Source organism: Euprymna scolopes, chromosome 36 (genome assembly GCF_053919585.1).
Source record: "Euprymna scolopes isolate OS-2025 chromosome 36, ASM5391958v1, whole genome shotgun sequence".
Taxonomy (NCBI): domain Eukaryota; kingdom Metazoa; phylum Mollusca; class Cephalopoda; order Sepiida; family Sepiolidae; genus Euprymna; species Euprymna scolopes.
This window is the reverse complement of record NC_136517.1, coordinates 66450206-66465678: the sequence shown is the minus strand read 5'-3', so window position 1 is coordinate 66465678 and position 15473 is coordinate 66450206. Positions and strand designations below refer to the sequence as shown.

The 15473-nt window shown below is 29.2% G+C and overlaps 1 protein-coding gene across 15 annotated transcripts in view; it reads left to right on the top strand.

Moving 5' to 3' along the window:
* Nucleotides 1–15473, top strand: part of LOC145260561 (protein Daple-like) — a 322031-nt gene that overhangs the window by 109922 nt on the left and 196636 nt on the right. For 9 of the 15 annotated variants that reach the window (XR_013864326.1, XR_013864322.1, XR_013864327.1 and 6 more), the window contains exons 7-9: nucleotides 2730–2819; nucleotides 9370–9477; nucleotides 11576–11660. Coding sequence is in view for 7 of the 15 variants with exons in the window: in XM_080118813.1 (XP_079974939.1) it covers nucleotides 2730–2819; nucleotides 9370–9477; nucleotides 11576–11660 (283 nt within the window). In the remaining 8 variants the exon portion in view is untranslated. The remainder of the gene's footprint in view (nucleotides 1–2729; nucleotides 2820–9369; nucleotides 9478–11575; nucleotides 11661–15473) is intronic. The other 6 variants (XR_013864328.1, XR_013864325.1, XR_013864323.1 and 3 more) reach the window with 1 other exon arrangement.

Here is a 15473-nt window from a genome sequence, read left to right as displayed (position 1 = left end):
ATGAGCTAGTGTCCAGATGAAAACACAAGAAAAAATTTAAATACAGCCATCTTAAAATAAAATAACAAACTCTCTGTATAAATGATTAATAGGTAAAAACAAAGGACTAAATACACATCAGTCTTGACTAAAATCTAAACTATTACTTTACTAATATAATAATGTTCATTTTCTAAAGATAGGTTCTTTAATCACCTCTTTTAACCCGTATAATAACATTCTCTTTTTATATATATGCACATGTTAAGTAGGGCCTTACTATAAGCACATTAACATACTACACTTTAAATCTCTTACACGTAATTTGCACTCTAAGATCTAATTATAATAGTATTTCCAAAAACATGTAGCTTCCCAATTAAAGAATTTAAAATTTCGCCCCCATCTACTAACCAGAACAGGAGTAAAAATTCCAATTGCAAGGTAATCTCCAGATCCGCACGTATAAACAAGAAAGAACTATACTCATTGATGCGTCATCCCTGTTGGTACTAGGGTAATTCAATTATATAACCATAGTTACACAATTCCACTCTTTTCCTCTTATTAATGTTAAATTAGCAGTGTAGGGGTTACAAATTATCTATGATAAACTTAGGTAAGTTACCTACACTAATTATTGTTATAATTAATAGTGTTAAATAATGGTAGACTTTCTTTATGTCTAACTATATATTTTTTATATATGAGGGTATATCTAGGTATATATGGACATACGTGTTATATGTAGGTATATATGGGCTTAGATGTAAGTATATATAAGATAAGTGAGTGTATGTGTGTATAAACTGTATGGTTGCGTGTATGTAAAAATATATATTGTATGCGTACATGCATGTGTACTTGTGTGTGTGTATGTATGTGTGTATATATATATATATATATATCCATGTATTTATAGGTAACTTTGTGTGTGTTTGAATGCAGTTGTAGAAAATTTCCCCGTTAAATATTATTAAATAGCATAATGTTATGGATATTACTGATTTTAAACGTTTTTCAGTAAGGTATTATCACTTTATTACATTTGTTTTAGCTTATTTAGCATTGAACAATTACCGTAAGGATCATAAAATAAAGATAAAACGTTCCATTAATAATCTTAGAATTGGTTTCACAATTAGCTCATAAACATTAGTATATTCTAAACCTTATGTCAATCCTCCTTTCTAAGGGAAATATAGATACGTATAAAATCAATAATTAGCACCTCATGGGCAGTATATATAACTTGAGTTGACGGAACAAATATGATTTAAACTGACAAAGAGATTTGAGAGGAAACTAGTATAAATCTTGAAAAAACGAATTATTCCATTTACGTATTTGGCCCATCATTTTATTTTTGTTTTTAATTTTATTTTTGTTTTATTTTTATTCTTATCTCTATATTCTTCTTGTTCCCGCTCTGTCCTTCTGGAACCAAGTCTCTATATCTAGTACACGACCTGACCTCAATTAAGCGACCGGTCAAACTTTGATTCTTTGAATTCTATTTGAAGATATATATATATGTATGTATGTATGTATGTTTATGTGTGTACATGTATGTATGTATGTTTATGTGTGTACCTGTATGTATGTATATGTGTGTACATGTATGTATGTATGTTTATGTGTGTACATGTATGTATGTATGTTTATGTGTATGTATGTATGTATGTTTATGTGTGTGTGTGTATGTATGTATGTATGTTTATATGTATGTATATATATATGTATGTTTATGTGTATATGTATGTGTATATATATATATATATATATATATGTTTATATATGTGTGCATATGTACATATATATATGTATATTGTATGTGTGTGTTTGTATATGTGTGTTCATGTGTATATAGGGATGAATATGCACATGTTTCACCCCACTTCCTACCACTCACCACTACCTACTCTCCCTAATATTAACACCTCGCCCCACTAAAAATAACAAAGACTTCTAATGAAAAGAATTCCACCAGACTTTGAATTATTATCGCTGGATCCACAAACAAATTTATACAAGCACTTGCCCGATTCCGATATCTACACAGCTATGCGGATTACCCAATATATAACTTGGACCTTATTACCAAACGGATGTAAAGAACACATGACATGGATTTTACCAAGCAAGCTGGATCTAAAAAAAAACTTTCATATCCTTTTTCTGCAAATCCTCCTGCTACAGGACTTCTGATAAATTTATTATTTTGACTTTGACTTTCCATGTCTCACTGACTTTTTAGCAAATAGGGTGCATACCTTATAAATATTTGCTAATATTTTCTCTCCTCTGATGAGATGGTCTACCATCGAAACCCTATAGGTTAAGGAGATTAATTTTCTAAAGCATTCTTAGTCTTGCTTAGAATAATAAAAATTCTTTGATATATATATATATATATATATATATATATCAAAGAAAAAATAAGCAACTTTTAATTGGAATTTTTTGTTTGTTTTTGTTTGACTGTTTGGGGACTTTTTTATTGTCTTGATTCTCTTAATCTACAGATAAATGACAGGCGTGTGAATAAATTTTTCATCAAAAACATAAAAAAGATGTAAGAATTGTTTTCCATGCATTTATTCATAAACAAGACTGCTCAAGCGATGTATGTAATATGTTGTGATTATCCTAGTTTAAGCTTGTGAACGGATATACCAATTGGAAAAGGTAGAACATAAAACCATTTTTTGTTTGCAAGTCGTACATATTGATTCTTCAATATATTTCAGTCGTTATGAAGCCCTTGAAAACATGATGCAAGAAGCTCTCAAGAAAAATCTTGAGATTAAAGAAGACAAGATTCACTCGTTGGAATCGAGGTAGGTAGAAATGTTATCTTTTGAGACCTTCTCCATTTTTTCCTCTCACCAACTCTTTATTTATTTTCGTTCAAGTCCGTCATTATAATTTATGGCCACTATCAAATAGTCTCTATTTTTTTTTATTATTGATAATCTTCGCCGTTTTTAAAAACTAACACTTAGTCTAATTTTGCTCTTGTGTGGAGACTAGTAAATAAGTTTGATAGACAATTATTCGTTTCAAACCTCTGCCTCTCACTCTTTCTCTCGATGAACTCTCCTTTATTATTTCTCTCTCTGTCAATTCTCTTCTCTCTCCAAATATTTCAATCCCATAGGAAGAAAACAGAAAATCGGGAGACAATCTGATTCAAATGAAGTTTTTTTAAACAAATATATGATTAAAAGTGTAACTTATTGATGGCAGCATACTTTTATGTAGTACCGAAGCCATGTTTTTATTCAATTTTTTTTATTGTATTAAAATACTATTATATGCTTAGAATTGTATAATTTCCTGAAATAAAATTTCTTATCTGGTTGAAAAATTAAGTGAAATACTTAATATTAAAAGATAAATATTTCTATTTTGATTTAACATAATTTTTGAAACCTAATAAAAATGACCTGTTGCTCCCAGATTTAAGAGGTAATGATATAGTTAAAGGAGAGTTGGGGGGGGGGGGCATTGCCACTTGGACTCAAGGTTAAGAAAGGGAACTTTTACCAAAAAAACACACATACATAATTTATGTCCCTTTAGAACAACAACCATCCTTGTTATATGACCTTAAAATACTATTTAGTTAGCTAATCGTTTTGAAGTGGGTGATGATGAAATCAAATTTATGTGAAACTGATTTTTCACAGTACATTCCAGAATAATTTTTCTTCTCACCAAGTCATTTTTTTAAGATGTTCACAAATAATCCAAAAATAATGGTAGAATCTCATACTTGTTTTGTGTGTAGGAAAAAAGATAATTGAATGTTTTTGTCTACAAATTCACCTTACTTTCAAATGTAAATATTGTTTTTTTTAATTTGACAACATTTTTAATGTTTTCTCTTTATGCATTGCACCATAGATTTTTATAAACTCCTTTTCTTTCTAGTATTTTTACTTGTACCATTATTGCCTAAATTCAATTAACTTATTTGTCTGGATAGGAATAAAAAAAATACAAAAAATATTGATATTCCTTTACAAATTTGGAAGCATCAAATAAGAGAAAAGATGAGGTAATGCTGAATAGTTTTAAATTTTTATAATTTATTAAAAACTAAGAATAAAGGATGATGAATTGAGTTTTTTTTTTTTTTTTAAATACAGTGTTTTTTTCAGAATTAGAAGACTGAAAATGTATTAAAAAAGATAATGGATTTAAGTTATGCAAACTTTTAAGCTTTCTTTTCTTATCCCTGCTGGATATTTCTATTAAGTCATTTCTGACAGTACATTTAGCCTCCAAAAGCTGATTTATCAGTGCTGAAATTTAAAATCACTATCTCTATCTGTATGCCCACCTCCCATGATGGATTCTTCTAGGACCACCACCCCGTTTACCCTCTCTCCTCTGCATTACACAAGTACAGCATAAAATTCTTTGTTTTTACAAGAAAACTCCTTTTCCTAAAGTTAGTATGAAAGCTTAAAAATGTTAGAATTATGGCATTCCCTAAAACCTGGCTCTCCTCCCACATGGCCAATTAAGCAAATGAAAGAGTCTAAAATTTGAATTGGAATGAAATCCATCTGGCATCTAACAACTTGTCTGAGTTTGACCTTTACAGGATATATCCTCATCAAATGTTTTCTCTGCACTTCTTGAAATTAACGGTTTTCAATACTTGTCTCTCAATACTTCTTTAACTGACTGATTTGGAAGTCGTTTATCTCTTGTGTCAGACTCTGTCAGTGGGGCATTAGAATATGCTGACTGCCTCCCTGCAGAGAGTAAAAGTCCCTCAATTGGGTGATCTACTTGCAGAAGATAGAGAAGTTGAATGATACAGTGATCTACTGAGTTCTAGGAAAAGGGATAGAATGTGGAATTTTATCATTTGGCTGTGGGCGCTTAGGGATATGTTGATAGAAAGCTAATCGGCATGCTGTGAGAATGCTTTTGTTGCACAAATAAGGAAGTGAAAAACTTTGTGACAGACGTGCAGGAGGCAGCAGAAAGGGCATTGTACTGAATCTGATTAAAAAGAAATGATGCGTGTTAGTCAGGAAAGTAATTGACACCAGTACCAATATTACCTCCTGGTAATGGAAGGGGGGGGCACCACTTCAGCCATGCAGTCAAAGCAAATTATTTTGTTGGGCAGGAGAGAGGATTTGTGTTGAAAATCTATAGTATAGTCATTTTATTTTTACTTCATAATTGTTAAATCATTAAAAAGTAATCATTAAAGATAAAGAATTTATCAATTTTATCGAAAGCTGTACTTCCGTTATTAAGAATCTTTATTTCATTTTTTAGTGTTTATTTTATTTTTGAGGGAGCTGGTTAAAAAGAAATGATGAATGTTGGTTAGGAAAGTAATGACACCAGTACCAATATGACCTGTTATGGAGGCCCCACCACTTCAGAGATGCAGTAGAGAAGTAGGGACGGAAACTGCAAAGTGGTTCTTCCTGATGATCATCGTACTGGATCCGATTGTAGAGCTTTCAGCTACTGTGAGCAGTGCGTACAGATTATTAAATATTAGGTTTTGGCTCTTACTTGGGCTAAATAGGTAGCTGGACAGGCCCAATCAGTCGGTTGGTCATGTCTAGTAGTAAATCAGGCAAACATACCAAGAAAATATGCTTATGCTCCCCCAGATTAGACAAACTGATTTAGTAAGAGGTGGCAGAAGGGTCAATCAACATGGGCAGAAGAAAACGGTTTCACATTTTCTGAAACTAAAACAAAATGTGTACATTTTGTAACCCTAACATTGAATAAAAAATAAAAATCAAATACAAGTAGTTGATGAATATAAATTTTTAGAGATTATATTTGACTGAAAACATTTTGTCATCCCCCATATCATATACTTTAAGAAAATATCTTATAAAACCATGAACTAATTAAGTATTAGGTCACACTAGGGAGAAAATAAGCAAATACTATTAAAACTGTACTAATCTACAATGTGATCTAAGTTGCATTATGAAGTCTTTATATATGAAGCAGCAAGACCTTCATATTTGAAAAAACTTGGAAACAACCAAAGATTGAGAATCACATTTGATGCTTTTAGCACATCTCCAGTAGGAAGCCATGTAGACATGGACGCTAATGAAGTTGCACTATCAATAAGAAAGGATAAGCTGGTTCTTCAATATTTTACCAAAATAGCTTCAAATCCACTAAATCCAGCCTATGACTGTATCTTCAGCTGAGAATATAAAATTCTATTTGGGAAAAACAAAAAACAATCAAACCATTTAATCTATGAATTAAAGAAATGACCCAAAATAAACATAAACACTATTCACAAATCTGTCATTTCTAAAATCCTGCCATTAAGGAACATAAAATTCTGCTGGGCATGACTAAATATGCTAAGGACAAAACAAGCCGAATGTTCCACAAAGAATTCCAAAACATTCTATCAATCATGGAAAATGCCAAACACCCATTATGCACAATGAGCTAGGAGAAACATATATTGCTAGATTTTGTTGACTTTACTCCATATCGAAAGAAACACTATCATGAATTTAACCTTAAAGATCTTTTCAACAAAATAAAACCATCCACAATAGACTTTCTAAAAGAAATACATTTACTTATTCACCAAAATATAAGCCAACATCTTGAACTTGATACACACAATAACACTATAATATAGAACCAAAACAACCAAACCAAGAACCTAACGACTGATACGAAATCGAATAAACCGCAGCAAACAGTATACTACTCACCAGCAGCATCATATAAGTCAACTAACTTACTCAGCAAACTAAAAATATAAGAACTCAGTAACATATACCAAATCGCTTCCCACAAAATCTGCATGACCGTAAATGACCTTAGAATGGTTGATAGATCATGAAGAAAACAAACAACTAATCTGATCTGTTAACTTCACTACACACATTGATCTTATAATATGATTTTTGTTTTGTCTGTTAACACATTCCGGATCTGATAATACACAACAAAAGTTAGTTTCATCTACAATGCACTAGACTGTTTTTATATATTATTTTTAATTGAAATTCATTGAGATGAGTATTATTTATTAATTTTATTGTGGACTATTATCCCCATCATTTTTTTATCCTACCCAAAGCCAACCAGAAGCTTACTTGGCCAAAAACTTGGTGAGACGACAACAACTATGAAAGGCAGTAAAGAATACAGCTGGAAGATTCAGAGTTCCTATCCTGTCGTGGTTACCACCTGACAAAGGCCACAGGAATAGTTGACCGAAACATGAAACAACTAAAAAAATGAAAAGGATAATAGTCCGCAATAAAATAAGTTGACTGTTTTTGTCGAACGTTATCGATTCTTTGAAACCTATGTAGTGTTTTACTGCTCTATCAGGGTCATTTATAGCAAAAAATTCATGCTAAAATGCATCTTGTGTGATAGTTTCTTTCTCATTTTATAAATTTCATGGGATAAAGAAAGAAATAGCATTTTGTTGATTGGGAAAAAGAGATATTTTAAATGAATATTAACGAAAAAAACGAGTTTAAAGAACAATTGTTTTTAACAAAAATTAAAGACTAAACTATTAAAAATCCTCTCAATCATGTCATGAAATACTAGTGTATACTAGATTCTCAAGCTTTAGTAAGGTAATTTGTCTAGAATAATGGAGAAAACTCTGAAATAACACTTGCAACTAAGTAGGTCTCAGTGCATAAAATGTATATACATTACTTGCTTTCTGGATAGATTGGCTCTTGTACTCCACAACTCATGAACCACTATAATGAAATTCATATGAGGCATGTCTGTAATCTGAAATGATAGGAGACAACATCAATATAAGAACGGCTGTATAATCATCTCCAAATTAGATTAAATAAATTTAATACAATTTGTTTTAAACAGTTTCTTTCTTAAATGATTATTATAATATTTTTAGTTTACTTTGTTTTTATGAACCAGCTTCTCAGCTTATTTTTGTATTCATTGGGATGTGAAATTTGTGCATTCTTTCCAAAAATAATGCAAATATAATTCTCTTAGAATTGTATTTTTTTTTTTTTTTTTTTTTTTTTTTTTGGTGTGAAGAAATACTCAAAATAAACGAAACTTCCTTTTCATATTAATTTTTCTGATTCTTTTCGTTTTCGAAAATAAGTAAAAAATAATCAAATTTCTTTCTTGTTTTTAAATGGAATCGGGTTAAGAGACAATAACAATTGTGGCAATTTGAAATTAGTCATTGCAAAAATCCAAAGATGAAGCATGATCCCATCATTCTAAGATAGAATTTAAAAAAAAAAGTAAATAAATTACAAAATCTAATAAAGGGCTATTATTTTTATTCAAATGTTGGATTTTTTTTTTGGGGGGGGGTTACACATTTTTGTTGAATGTATTTCTATTGCTAACATCAAATAATGTGAAAATTTTATGCTAAAAAAACTGACATCTAGATCATTACTAAATAAGAAATGAAAAAGAAAAGGTCTACTTTTACTTGTTTTTTTCTTTTCTCATCTCTCTATGAAACTCCAAATCCTAAATGCTTATATTGTATAAATCTTCCGGACTGACTCTGACAACCTATTTTGTGCTTTCCCTTCTGTGTGAAAAGAGGAGGTAGTTTGTTCACCAACACCTGCCTCCCCACCCCCACACTTTTTTTTTTTTTTTTACATCCATCAGTTTTTATCATTGTTACCTGAGCTTTTTGTCACTGTCAACAGCGTCTTTCTTCTTCTGTGTCTGATAAGATGATGTTGGCACACAAGTTGACATCCGCCAATAATATGGCATTTGAATAACTTTCTTTGAAACTCCGAATGCGTGTCAGTTAAGTGAATGCCGATGTGACAATAGACATTTCCCACTCAGCAACCTTTTTCTTCAGCTTTCTTTATATATTTTTTTCAAACACATTTGTTTTTTTTTTTGTTTTTTTGCTGCTTGATACCTGGTATACTAAGATGTTGTCATTATTTTTAATTGATGTCAAGAGACAATCTCAATAAAAACTCACTCCTCTCCTCTCTAGTCAGACATTAAACTTTAACAACATTTATATCCTTTTCGTTTCCTTCCACATGCATGACTTTTGCTTCGTGTTTCTACTTGCATTCTATGACAAGTGTCATTTTCTCTTTAAATTTTTATATTGTAATTTTTTTGTCTTTTTTCCTACAGGCAGTAAGTAAAGAATAGATTTTATCTTTTACTACTAATATATGTACATCTTTTCTATGCTTATAGCTTGCTTTTATAAATTCTTGCCTTAATCTGTTATTCAGGTGAGAATTAACTTTTTTTTCTTGTTTAGGTATTTTATTATTTTTTTTTTATTTTGCTATTTTCCTTTTCTTCCCCTTTCTTCTCTCTTCTCTCTCGTCATGTTTATGTACTTAGACTGGAAGAGTCCAAGAATAGAAACCATAAACTTCAGGAGGAATTCCGCTGTGTGAAGAAAGAATGTGAATCTTTGAAACAAAGGTATGAAGAGGAATTCCATGAGGGGTGAGTAACATCATATCACACAGAAAACTCGTTTCATTCAACAAAATTCTTTGCGACAGGCTTGCAGAAGTACTTTTATATTTCTTTTAATTTTCTGATGGACAACTAGACATCTTAATCTGCAGCAATTTCTTACACATTCTGCCATTTCTGCGCTTCACTCTGGACTGCCACAATTCATTTACAGGGAATAAAAACATTAAAATCAAAGAATTTAACTTGATGCAAAAGTACACTTTTTGGAATATTTGTTCAAATTCAGCTTTACCTGACACTTGGATTTCTGATTTTTCAACGTCTATATTTGGATTATTTCAAAGTGGGTTTTTTTATTTTATTATTTGAATATTTTTTGATAATCATGAGATTAAAGTGTGCTTGCATGAGCTTAAGATTTTAACTTTTTTGGATGGGTGAATTTTATGTCTTTTAGTCTGACTAATCATGCCAATCTTAAATATGAAGTAGTAGATGGTGCCAGATGATTTTACTTTCAAAAAAAATTTCCTGAAGTTCAAAAAATAAATTTTAATTTCTCTTCTTGAAAAATTTTCTTTTAGAATTTTTAATTTCTCTTCTTGTAAAATTTTCTTGGTAAAATTAGAATAAATGTTTAAATCAAATTTGAATGGCATGACTTTATTAAAATAAGATTTTTTAAAACTTTCTTTCTATTTTTTTATATTTTATAGTTTTAATTTTTTTTGGTTTGTTTGTTCATACTTTAGAGAAAGATGTCTGAAAAAGTTTTTTTTTTTCTTACACTTTTTATCATATTATTTTGTAATTATTTTAATCTATTTGTAAATATTTCTTTCATGATTATCAGATTTCCATGAATATGGAAAGAAAAAATGAAAAGCCAGAATAAGAAGAAAAATTGAATATTTAAAATTTGCTAAATATGAAGGAAGAAGCAGTGGTTTCTTTCAAGAAAAAAGAATTATTCATTGAAGAAAGATTTTGTAAATTTAGACATAGTATGGCTGTCTTCTGGTCATATTTGTTTGGAGATTGGTCATGTTTGATGTTAGAATCAGTGGTGACAATTTGGGAGTAAGTTTGCTCAAAATGTCATTGTTATTTATTGGTGGTGATTTATTTGAATTGCTATTTATAAGTCAATAAATTTTATCAGTAATAGCAGCAATTTAGATTTTTTTTACTTAAAAATCAATGCAAATTTTTACTGCCAAATGGATACTTTCTGTATGAAACTTAAAATATTTATTTTTTCTGAAAAATTGTTTTTGTAAAAATATTTGCAATAGTAAGAAAAGGCAATCATTTTTTATTTTTACTATTTTTTTTTCAATTAACCCTTTAAATGATCTAATATTTAGAGTTTCAGCTTTTCAAAAATGAGTCAAAAGTAATTTCAGAATTTTTTATCCTATGTCAGAAAAAAATATAATGCATCTCATAATAGATATCTGAAATGACTAATATTCTGTGGTTGCTGATGGAAGATATTTGGACCAAAAATACTAATTTCTTGGTATTTTCTTGCAAAAATGTTTAACAATTTCTTAAACGAGTCATCTGATGCAAAGAGCAGCAGACTAAAGTTTTCCAAAAAGTGTCCTTTTGCTATTGATAACCTTATTCATAGAAAAAGAGGCATAGATTATTGCTCTTTTTCTTTAAATATAAAATGTTAAATTTCAGTTTTTTAATTTTTTTAAAGTTGTCTCCGTATCTTAAATACTTCAGTACAGTAAAAATGCTATTTTAGTTGGTACTTGCATCATAGATAAATCATCTCAAAGTGTATATATATCCAATCATCACAAATATATATGTACACAATTTTTATGATTAATTATATAAGCTTTGGGATTGTTTATTTTTTTATTCTCCAATGAACTGTATTAGTTTTAAAAATATTTTTTTAAGTAATGAAAAAATAGATGTAAAAAACAATAACAAAAAATTACTATAAAATAGATTTATTATTGAAATAACCAACTGGTAAAAAAACTGATGAAACTGAAGCATATTTTTTGAGTGTTTCAGTGTGGGATTACTTGATTACAATTTCCTGTAATATTTCTTTACTCATGATCTAATATCTAATGTGATTTGTTTTCTATTCTAGGAACAGTTCAACAGCTATAAACATCTCTAACACAACCCAAGAGATTTTAAATATAAAAGATAAAGTGGTTGAAGTTGAAAGAGAAGTAAGTACATTTTTATAGTGTGTGTATCTTTTAAAAAATATTTATAACAAACTATCTTCATCATGGCCCATGAGTCTTAATTTTAATGTTTATTTTATAGTTTTTGTTAACCATACTGTTATTTTTTCTTTATTAAATAGAATTCTAAATGTTAAATTTACATAAAAGGTATTGTTTGATCAGGAAATTAATTATTGAACCAAATTGTTTTAAAATTATAACTAATTTTATTGCAGTAATGTTGTTTTAACTTCTATAAACTAATTAAATGCAATTCTAAAATTCTAGTATTTTAGAGCTTCCAAAACTTTGAATGCATGAGGATTTTCTAAGAATTTTAAAGCCAGAGTAAATAACTTTCTAATTAGCAGTTGTAAACTAGTGGAGAGACGATTAATCCGAATCCTTAATCATAAGAATCGTGTATTTTGGGGGAAATTGGAATCGCATCATTAAAAAATATCTTCAATTTACGATTCTTTCATTATGATTCTCTTATATTTTTAAGTTGAACTGTTTGTTTGAAGTGAGATTAATGCTGTCAAAAATTTATGATAAAAACGTTATAGAACTTTTCATAACATATTTAATATCATATACAAGAATTTTAACTACTTTAAAGGTAATCTTTATTTATCTTAATGAGTTTTCTTATTCCGTCACATACATAGGCACTGTATGTCTGTTTCAAAACTTTGAGGCCCATGATTAGTTATCTGTTTGCACTGTTTCAAAACTTTAGGGGCCGCGAGGTAACATTGTTTTCATTTGTGAGCGAAGTTTATTTATGTATAAAACAGCCTAACTAAGCCAAGTCCATGAAAGTTGATGAATACTTAATCCTTAGAGAAAAAAGATTTTACAGTGCTTCATTGCGAGTAAATCATATTAAAAATCAGTAGCTTTTCCAACAGGTGACTAAAAGAGGGGGGGGGGGCTTATCCTTTGGCAAGTTTTTTTTTTTTTTTACTGACACTCTTCCATTAGTAAATGAATGAAAAATCTCATTAGTAAATGAAAAATGCCTCGTCAACCTTTATATTTTTAAGAATAAAACAAGCAAAGTCAAATTATTTAAACAATAAAAGGTTTAATAGAACAATGCGATAAGTGAATTTAATTTTGTCTTTTAGAAATTTAAATTTCATTAAAATATTCTGCAAATGAAGCAATTAAACATTTCTTTTGGAACTTCTTTGCACAACAAAAAATGTGAAAAATTTATTAAAAAAAGGAAAAAAACTTTTTCTATTTTTTTTTTTTTTTTTAAATCCTTTGAACCCTAACTTTGCAAACTAACTAGTAACTCAGAGCCGTTCAACTAAAGGACTGTAGGGGATTCGTCGACATTCACTGATGCCTGGTATCACGGTTTTGATGTGAGCATAGGTAAATGTTTCCCAGCCCCTAACAAAAAATAAAAATAAAAAATTTGTCAGAAACTGCATTAAGGCAGAGGCGATTTTGAATGTTCAATAAATGACTTTTATCTAACAATAGAAATAAACAATTACCAAAAACTTGTTTCTTTTTTATATAGAAATAAACAATTACCAAAAATTTATTTCTTTTTTATATAGAAATAAAGAGGTAAATTAAGACATTTAATAAGAATAAACATTAATGACGATAAGTATATAATTATATAATAAAAAAAATATAGAAATAAACCAATGGTAAATGTTACCTTATGCTACAACAGAACACAACCAATCTAATTTGGTTTTTTAGAGGTATTCGATTTGATTATCAGATTCATTGTCAACCACCTCGAATACCTTTAACAAACCAAATTAGAGTGGTCGGTGTTCTGTTGGAGCATAAGGTAACATTTACCAAACCAATTTTAGATTTAAAAAATAACATTGTTGTTAAAAATATTTTTAAAGTCAAGTAAGTGAATATGAATAATTTGAGACGATTGAATATAAAAGGCTAAAAATTTAATCAAAGATTTAGTTATTTTTAAATTACATTTAGAAACGAGAGTATTCTAGAAAGTGGAATAAAAAATCGGTTAGTGATTGAAACTGCAAAAAAAGTTAAATTTTAAAGAGTTATCGAAGATAAAGAGAAAATAAAACAAAAAAATGAATATCAAGATAAACAAAACATGTTATTCCTCTTGAAATTTTATGTTATTGTATTTTTGTTGAATTAATCATGACTTAGTTTTTCTTTATATTTTTTAATATATTAAATAATTCCTGAAATTGATTGTTATTAATTTCATGGTTCAAATATTTGTTTTGACTTTTATCTTCAATGAAAGAAATTTTACAAAAAAAATAAAATTGTTTTCAAAATTCCCTTAATTGTATTTCCACTTTTTTGCTGTATCAAATTTTTTCGCTACACAAAAATTTTGATTATATAATTGTATATTTCAAAACAACAATTCCATGGGAATCGAAATTGTACTTGGTATTGGAATCGTTAATCAACATTTTCCTGGAATCGGAAAAAATTTAGGAATCGTCCCAACACATCAAAATTCATAAAAATGCAAAGAAAATGTAGCCTATCCGTCGCAGTTACCACTTGATGAAGGCCAGAGGAATAGTTGGCCGAAATGTCATGAAACAACTAATAAAGATGAGAATAATAGTCTACAATAAATAAATTAATATAAAAAATACTCAGCTCAATAATGAATTCAAAATAAATATATATACCATTCGATACGGACCCGACCATGGGAGATCAGATAATAAATAAATGTGGATTTATAAGATCAAAAAATCCAACCTTGATCGCCCTTCGGGGCTCGTGGCGCAGTTGATAGACGTTGAATCTCTACAGTTCCAAGTGAGCATTGTCTGAAGATAGTGGTTTTAATCCTACCCAAAGCCGGTCAGAGGTTTACTTGGCCAAAAACATGGTGAGACGATAACAACTACAGATGGCAGTGATTGCTGAGAATGCAGTTAGGAGATTCGAAGTTCCTATCCGTCACAGTTACCACCTGATGAAGACCAGAGGAATAGTTGGCCGAAACGTGAAACAGCAACTAATAAAGATGAGAATAATACTCAATAATGAATTCCAATTAAAATATGTTGGGTTTTTGTCTGATTTCTTTTTATACAGTTGGTTTATGTTCTTTTTATTAAATTTTGATACATATTTGAACTTGTATTTTAATGTATCTTTGTAAAAAAAATTAAATATATTCTTTTACTATACAAAACTTTCAAGTATTATTATTGTAGATTAATTCAATACTGTCTGCAAAATCACTCTTCCAAATTAAGAGCAGATTCTACTTTTAGGAGATTACATGTGAAAATCCCAAAAACTTAGAATCAAAACAACAAAAAGATCAATTATTTAATTATTTAGAATTGGGGACCAGTTTCACATTTTTATTTAATATAAAATGAGCTTCCATTTTCAAAACATTTTAGAGTAGTTAACCAAAAAATGTTATTTTTCTCTAAGAGATAAATTCTGTGTGCTATATTTTTGTGTAGTAGAAGATAACTTTTTGACCGATTACGCTTAGTTTTACAACCTTTCCCAGTCGGGTATAGATATATTGATAAAAATAGCGAACATCCTAAAACGTTTGAATAGCCCAGAAATTATGTTTTTTTGATTGAATTTATAAATAAAACTTATCTCACACTCTAAATTCTAAAATGATTGTCTTTTTCTTTTTTTTTTGTTAAATTTTTAAGGTGTTCACATATACTCAGCTAAAATAAGTTTCCTTTTTTGTGGGTGTTTTAGTTGAGAGCATTAATCTACAAATTTACCATTATTATTTATAGTGATATTATCTGAACCTTTTTTCCTTTATACAGTAAAACA